The sequence below is a fragment of the Puntigrus tetrazona genome, unplaced genomic scaffold (assembly GCF_018831695.1).
Source record: "Puntigrus tetrazona isolate hp1 unplaced genomic scaffold, ASM1883169v1 S000000746, whole genome shotgun sequence".
Classification (NCBI taxonomy): domain Eukaryota; kingdom Metazoa; phylum Chordata; class Actinopteri; order Cypriniformes; family Cyprinidae; genus Puntigrus; species Puntigrus tetrazona.
Genome location: NW_025048355.1, coordinates 1,350,001 through 1,357,718, shown reverse-complemented (window position 1 = coordinate 1,357,718; position 7,718 = coordinate 1,350,001). Strand labels below are relative to the sequence as shown.

The 7,718-nt window shown below is 38.7% G+C and overlaps 1 protein-coding gene across 4 annotated transcripts in view; it reads left to right on the top strand.

Annotated features, from left to right (window-relative positions):
- The first annotated feature begins 674 nt into the window (after positions 1-674).
- The window catches only part of LOC122335269 (transmembrane protein 196), a 7,063-nt gene continuing 19 nt past the window's right edge, over positions 675-7,718 (top strand). The window contains exons 1-4 of one of the 4 annotated variants that reach the window (XM_043233093.1): positions 675-1,424; positions 2,145-2,201; positions 6,238-6,507; positions 7,192-7,718. The exon at positions 7,192-7,718 is cut by the window's right edge and continues 19 nt beyond it. In XM_043233093.1, the coding sequence (XP_043089028.1) occupies positions 1,278-1,424; positions 2,145-2,201; positions 6,238-6,507; positions 7,192-7,260 (543 nt within the window). In that variant the 5' untranslated portion in view covers positions 675-1,277 and the 3' untranslated portion in view covers positions 7,261-7,718. Of the gene's footprint in view, positions 1,443-2,144; positions 2,202-6,237; positions 6,508-7,191 lie in introns of all 4 variants that reach the window. The other 3 variants (XM_043233091.1, XM_043233094.1, XM_043233092.1) reach the window with 3 other exon arrangements.

Below are 7,718 nucleotides of genomic sequence, written 5' to 3'. Positions count from 1 at the left end.
TAGTGAGTGTTTTGTAACGTTCTATCAGAAAAGGTAAAAGCTATTCGTTTACTTGTCACCAATATCGCTTTTTTCTGTCAGTAAAAGAAACCCACCCCCCAATTAACTAAAATTTGCTATATGATATATGTTTTCGAGCTCTTTGTATTGACTGATTATTGGAAATCAATGCAAGATGGGCGAAGCTTTCTATTGCGTGGCTGGTATTTCTGCTGACTAAAGAATATCAATCCAAACGTAATATAAACAGATATATAATACACTCCAAATAGGCCTAGACTTGCAGTGAAACGGTGTACTGTTACAGTAACGCCAAAAATCCTTCTGCAGAAAGTTGCTGTTTGGAGTTGAGGAATGAAGCCCTTCTCACCCACATCCAGCACACCGAGAAGACAGGCTTCAGCACAGGAGGACTTCGTGTCTTTTCAACGATTCCGTATGAAACCGAATTGGGAATTATTTAGAGAGGTACCCATGTAGCTGCATGGATTAAATACTAATTAAAAGTGATATTTTAACGCAAACACTCATCTCGAAAGCAAAATGCTCTCTCTGCAGCAGTCTCCGTCAGATATATTGCAAAGAGTGTCCCTCTGAGTGTATTTAGGAAGCGGGTGCGCGTGGGAAATTACGCAAACATAATCACAGAGCGCGCAAACGCTGCAAAGAGCGTGCTATATAAAGACTTTTATGCGCGCTGTTATGGGTTCGGGCCACTCGAAACCTCTCAAACTAAATGTGATTGAGAGTGTTAATGCGCAGTGCTGACATGTGCCTTTAGGCGTCCGACTCGCTGGTTTTACGCAATAAACTGACCTGGGCGCGTTCACCACGATCAGCGCTTTTACGCGTCATTGCGCATAACCACCTGCTCCGCTGTTTGACAGAAATGCAACTTTTCCCGCCAGGTTGGATTTGGGGCATTTGTAGCAATCGCCGTTCCGGGGAATTACATCAAGTATATGATCGAATGACGACGGTAAAAGTATTTTAGAGCCATTCCGCTGCAGCGCCGTAAAGAAAGTGGCAGTGGGCGGGGCTTGTCCTCTGTCAGACTGAGAGAAAACGCATGGGAGCAGAAGCATGGTAAACAGAGTGAGGAGGAGGGTAAAGTTAATGGAGAGCGCACTGATTCGTGAACCGCTGGCGTGTTTTGGAGACATCGCGTAAGTTGATGTTCGTCCGCGCACTTTCCTGGATCTCACGCGTTTGGTTTATCTCTGAAGACATGGAGTGAAGCGTTTTGCGCACCGGCCAGGAAGGATGCCCGAGCGAAGATGTGCTCCAGCCGGAAGATCATCTGGAGTTTGTTGGTTCTGTCGGTGCTGGAGATAGGGCTCGGGGTGTCCAGCATCGCCCTGGGCGCGGTGGGCATCTGCCGGGCCAAAGCGGAGCACAAGACCCAGCAGGGCGACGCTTCTCCGGTATGGAGCGGAGTGTGTGTACGTCTCACTTTTCTGGTCTTCTTTAGCATAAACAGCTGATCCGAATGCACTCTCCAGCGCTAAACAGTTCAAAAACGTTTTGTATTTACATTAAAGCCGTCACGATTTTTCTGAGAAGGTTAGTTTCTGGTTACAAAAAGAACCCCCTTGAACGTTCTTTGATTGAATGATTCTGGGTGCGCACAGAAACAAGTACAGCATACTTTAGCATGCTTTTCAAACGAGGGCTTACATGAGAGCTGAATGCAGTGTACTTCTCATTATTGGTTATAGTTTAAATTGACGTGCATTTTTGACACACTCTAGTTTAACATGTCTAAAGCAGGCACGTATTGCAATTCAACGTAATATCAAAGTTGAACTTCATTTGCGTGCTTTGAAATGTGAGTGCATAAATGTGCTTCTTTAAAGCCATAATGATGTATTTAAACATTTTAATTTACAAACATAGTCATGGAGCTGTTAAGTCACATAATCGTTCTTTTATTTCAATGATATTACATAATCCAGTTGTTTAAAAACATACTAGATGATTTGATCTACACAGTGCACATTCAATACAATTCACAGATGTGTTATGAAGTGTATGCAATAGCGTTAACTCGTATAACCTCACCTCATTTGTTCCTGACCGCTTGTTCATGCTTTTCATTCAGTTAGTTTCTAAGATGCTCAGGTGTGATGTTTTCTGTCTCATAGTTTCTCATCTGTGGGCTGTGTGGCATGCTGTGTGCACGGAAAAGAACAGGACTGATTGTGAGTATGCACTTCAGTGTTCCCGTACACAAGCGCACATGCTTCACTGTACTGCTACTGTACTGTAACACACTATAAAAATCAATGCCATAAATATATAATACACATATTCATGGTAGAATGGAAAACCTCACTTTAAATTGCTATTCTAATTTACAAATTTGTTTTTGTAAAATATAAATTGTTACTTTTTAAACTAAAAAAAAAAAAAAAAAAAATATATATATATATATATATATATATATATATATATATATATATATATATATATATAATCTAATCTATGCAGAGATGAAAGAGATATCCCTATGCAATAAATAAATAAATAATAATATATAAAAATTAATGTTTAAATTTGGTTTAATTATTTTATTTATGTCATTTTGTGATTTTAACGCTACAGGCAAAACCATCGTGTTTTTCATGCACTGGCCAATTTTGAGATTTCGGGCCAATTTTATATTCTTACCATGAATTAATTCAGATTAGTAAAAAGAAAGCATCCAAACAATAAAAATACACATCCAAAATCCGAAAAAATGAAAACCTTAATATATCAACGCAATTAATAATGCTTAGATTTCTGTTCTGTAAATTTGCACACGTTTGCGCGCATTTAATTAGACAATGCATCTTTGTCAAACGTGTTTTTTGTGACTAGCGTGGACGTCCGAGAGCAGCTCACAGTGTGTGTGTGTGTGTGTGTGTGTGTGTGTGTGGGGTACTTGACTGGGGAGACGAGATTGAATTTAGCCACCTGTGAGTGGAGTGAGCCGGCCCGGCGGAGAGTGTTAATCACAAATCCATACCGAAGTGAAACTCTAGTCTAAGAGGTTTCACGTCTCTCCCCTCCTACTCTCCACCTGTCTCTTTTCATATCTTTACTTGTTTACCTTTGATTTCTTGTATACAAGCTTTCAGCTTTGTCCTCAAACACACTTTACCGTTTCTCGTTTTATCTCCCGCTCTTTGCAGCTGATTGATTTTGTTTCGCTGGCCTCTACGCACTGCCTGTAATGCTGTTGCACGGCTAAAAGGAAACCCTCCCTATCAGCCAGTAATGGTTCTGAATTCCTGACAGTAACGTCAGGAGCTACTCAAGAACACTTAAGTATTTTATCTGTGAATCATATTGACTTTCACTCCCAGTGGACACAGTCTCATCTCAGCAGGGTTAGATACTTAGATACTTAAACAGCGACCGTACTGTAAAAAAGTGTGTTTTGGCTGTTTCTCTTCGGTTTGTAACATGATATGAGCTGCTGTATGAATGGAATACTAGCTTAATAGTATGCTGAGTACGTTCTGCATACTGGTTTTTTTTTTTTTTTTTTTTACAGTGAAATAATAGGAGAGATGGAACGCCGTTTTAGCAGAATCGATAATGCGGTAATTTAAGGAAATGACAGAATGGTGGAATGGAAATGCTTATCGCTTTGGGCTATATTGTTTTCAGAATATGTCTTCTTTCATACTATTGCAAAGAAAACCTACAAACCACACATTTAAGTGTTTAATACACTTTATCCCTTTACGTCTGTAGATTTTAATTACGTTTTTTTAAAAGTTGTTGTCTCAAAAAGAGTTTCATTTCTACTCCAGCGGTACTTGCATCCACCTAAATTTACTGTTTAATTTCTTTCTATATTCTGAAGGCTTTTACCGAGAGCTTTGTTCGTGCATCATTCTGTTACTTTTATTATTATTATAATCTATTTTAGTTTTTAGGTTTTAGTTACAGTGCATATCTTTATAGTCGGTTTCTCAAAATGAGTTTTATCTCCACTGCAGTAACACTTAAATGCACCAAATTTTACAGTTTTATTCATATTTATATTCTAAAAGTTTTTACTGAGGGGTTTGTTAATATGTTATCCACCTGAGTTGATAATTGCACTTTATCGGTTTCGGTTACAGTGCATATCTTTAAAGTCACTTTCTCAAAATGAGTTTTATCTCCACTGTAGTAAGACTTAAATGCACCAAATTTTACAGTTTTATTCATATTTATATTCTAAAAGTTTTTACTGAGGGGTTTGTTAATATGTTGTCCACCTGAGTTGATAATTGCACTTTATCGGTTTCGGTTACAGTGCATATCTTTATAGTCGGTTTCTCAAAATGAGTTTTATCTCCACTGCAGTAAGACTTAAATGCACCAAATTTTACAGTTTTATTCATATTTATATTCTAAAAGTTTTTACTGAGGGGTTTGTTAATATGTTATCCACCTGAGTTGATAATTGCACTTTATCGGTTTCGGTTACAGTGCATATCTTTATAGTCGGTTTCTCAAAATGAGTTTTATCTCCACTGCAGTAAGACTTAAATGCACCAAATTTTACAGTTTTATTCATATTTATATTCTAAACCTTTTTACTGAGGGGTTTGTTAATATGTTGTCCACCTGAGTTGATAATTGCACTTTATCGGTTTCAGTTACAGTGCAAGTCCTAAGATTCATTTTCCCAAAATGAGTTTTATCTCCACTGCAGTAAGACTCACATACACTAAAACTTACAGTTTTATTCCTATCTCTATTCTGAAGGTTTTTACTGAGGGGTTTGTTCATGCATCATTCACCTGCTTTTATTATCGCACTTTGCCGATTTGCATCAGCAGATTTCAATTGCAATGCATATCTTTAAAGTTTTCATCTCTGCTTCAGTTGCTCTTACCTACACCAACATTTACAGTTTTATTTCTATATACATTCTAAAGGTTTTCATTGAGGGATTTGTTTATATATCATTTAAAAGCTTTTTTGTAACAGTTCATCCGTAAAAATATGGTTTAAAATGTATATTTGTCTGGTCTGAAAATGTATGCAATTTAGTGCATATTTAATCATATAATAATTAGCATATTTTATGAAGATATTTGCAGTATTTGTTCAAATGTTCTGCTATTCAACTGTAGTGTCTTGCATTACAAATAATGGATATTTACAACGCAGTCAACGATTTCTGAGGTGCACAATCCAGAGCAGTGACAGCGGCAGTTATTATAGTGCATTAAAACGGGTGTGCTGTCCAGGAATCGGGATAATGTGATAATGCGCGACTGCTCTGGAGTCAGAAGTCTCTTGTGTAATTTGAGGTCAGATCTGTCCTGAAGTGTTGAGGTGGCAGTTTTCTGCAGGCTGATAATGTCACTGTCTGGACGTGGTCTGAACGTTTATAAAATCACAGAGCAGCACAATCCATTCTCCCAGTACACAATGGTTTCATCTTCATCCTCCGTATACAGTATTTCTGCTGCGCTGTACGCTTCCTGATTAATATACCGTGACCTTTATGAGCACGGAAACCAATCAAAACACATTAGAAAATGCATAGCAACACCCCTAGCACGTTGGCTGTTACTTTTACAACGGCAAACACCACTTTGACAATTTAACTGATATTTAATGTCTGATTTTTCCATTCTGATTATATTTTAATTATTGATTTCAGTCCACCAGAAATAATTCAACTATTAAATCATTTGCAATAGTGTATAATAATTTGAACAATGTATGTGTTAAGTATTATTATTTTAAAGGCATGTTTTATGCATTATTCCTTTAATATTGTGTAGACGATATTATATATGTAATATATTTAGTTTGCGTTATTTTACTATACGTATGCAATATGCACGATTGTTTTGATATTGCATCAATGCAATATGCATTATTTTAATGGTGTATGTATGCAATATGTGTAATTATTTTAATAATGTACGCAAGCAATATGCATCATTATTTAACTGATGTTTTCATGCAATATGCATTATTATTTGAATGTTGTATGCATGCAATATGCATCGTTATTTTGATATTAAATGAATGCAGCACGTTATTTTGACGATACATACATCCAGTATGCGTTATTATTTGGATGTTGTATGCCTGCAATATACAATATCATAAAAAATTTTGACGCAATGTGCATTGTCATTGTTATTATTTTAATGGCATATGCATTATTATTTGAACATTGTATGCAAGCAATACGCCTATACAAACAGCTAACGTCGCGTTTTTCTCTCACAGATGATATTATTTTCCTCCTGTTGCATTTGTGGGTTAATCGGCGGGATCCTGAACTTCCAGTTTGTCCGTGCACTGGTCAAGCGTCCAGACGCCATGCGCTCCCTTCATTTGGCCGTCATGTCCCTGGCGTGTCTGGGCATCAGCAGCTGCACGCTGTCCACGTGGCTGACCTGCAGGCTGGCCAGCAGCGAACAGCAGCGCATGTTTCTGGAGAGAGAACATTCACTGCATCACTCGCACGAAATGGCAGAGAAGGTACGCCAGGAGCTGGTATGTTTGTGCGGTCTGTGTTTGCGGTGTATCTTATATGTATGAAGTCAGCATCGTATTAAAAGAAAACTTCATGTTTTGTTTCGTTGATATATTACAGTTTTGTAGAGGGATTTGAGTTCGTTTCTTTGTCACGTTCGGAGAAATGTAGCACTGATCACTTGCTCAGCAATGGATGCACTGCAGTGAATGGGTGCCGTCGGAATGAGAGCTCATAAAAACATCACAGCACTCCAGTCCAGCAGTTAACATCTTGAGAAGAGAAAAACTGCGCGTTTGTAAGAAACAAATGCATCATTAAGGGGTTTTTAATGTCTAAAATCTGGAATGATGTGTGGAAACGCGTGTTTTATCGGTGCAGTTTTCTCTACAGATTCACGCAGTTTTTCAACAGAGGAAGCGTTATTATGGAGTATTTCAGCAGGAAGCAATGGTTTGAGGTTAAAAATGTTTTCGACATTGACTGTGAAGTTTATCTCATCTGTTTGGACTCTCGTTCTGACGGCACCCATTCACGGCTGAGGCGGCGATGCAACGCTTCGTTTCTCCAAACCTCGACGAAGAAAAACGAACTGATTTCCCAGCAGCTAAAAATGGAGGCTCTCTCTCTCCTGTCGGTTTGAGTGTGCGTCTCGCAGCGAAAGCTACCTCGCAAACTCAGCCGTGTGTTTGTCTGTTTTGCAGGAGGTTTTGGATAACACCAGCAATGGCATCTCTCAAATCTCCTACAACGGCCGGAGCGCCTCGCCGTGACAGCTCGCTGCCCACTCGCTCTTCCACCTGATTGGCTGAGTCAGGCTGACAGTTCTTTCACTCTGATTGGCTGAGTCGAGCTGACAGCAGAAGCGCAGACGGCGTTCGTAGGACATCCTGTAGACAGAGCGTCAGATAACAGTATTGAGCAGACAGACAGCCAATCAGTGTCCGGTTACCTGATGACCTCCGGAGAGGTCAGAGCTGATGACCTTCACGACCAGCGTTCACAAAAACAGATATCTGAGTACGACATAAGCATGCAGGCGATCTTCCGTCTCTTTCTGTATCTCTTTCTCTCTCCCTGTATGTAGATGAAGGGAACGTTAAATCTGAAATTGTAATCCTGATATTGTACGGTATACTGAATGCTTTTATCCTGATCGTAAACATGCACACTGTAAAATGCCTGTAAAAATATTTATTAATTTACAGTATTTTTATATAGAGGCTTCATA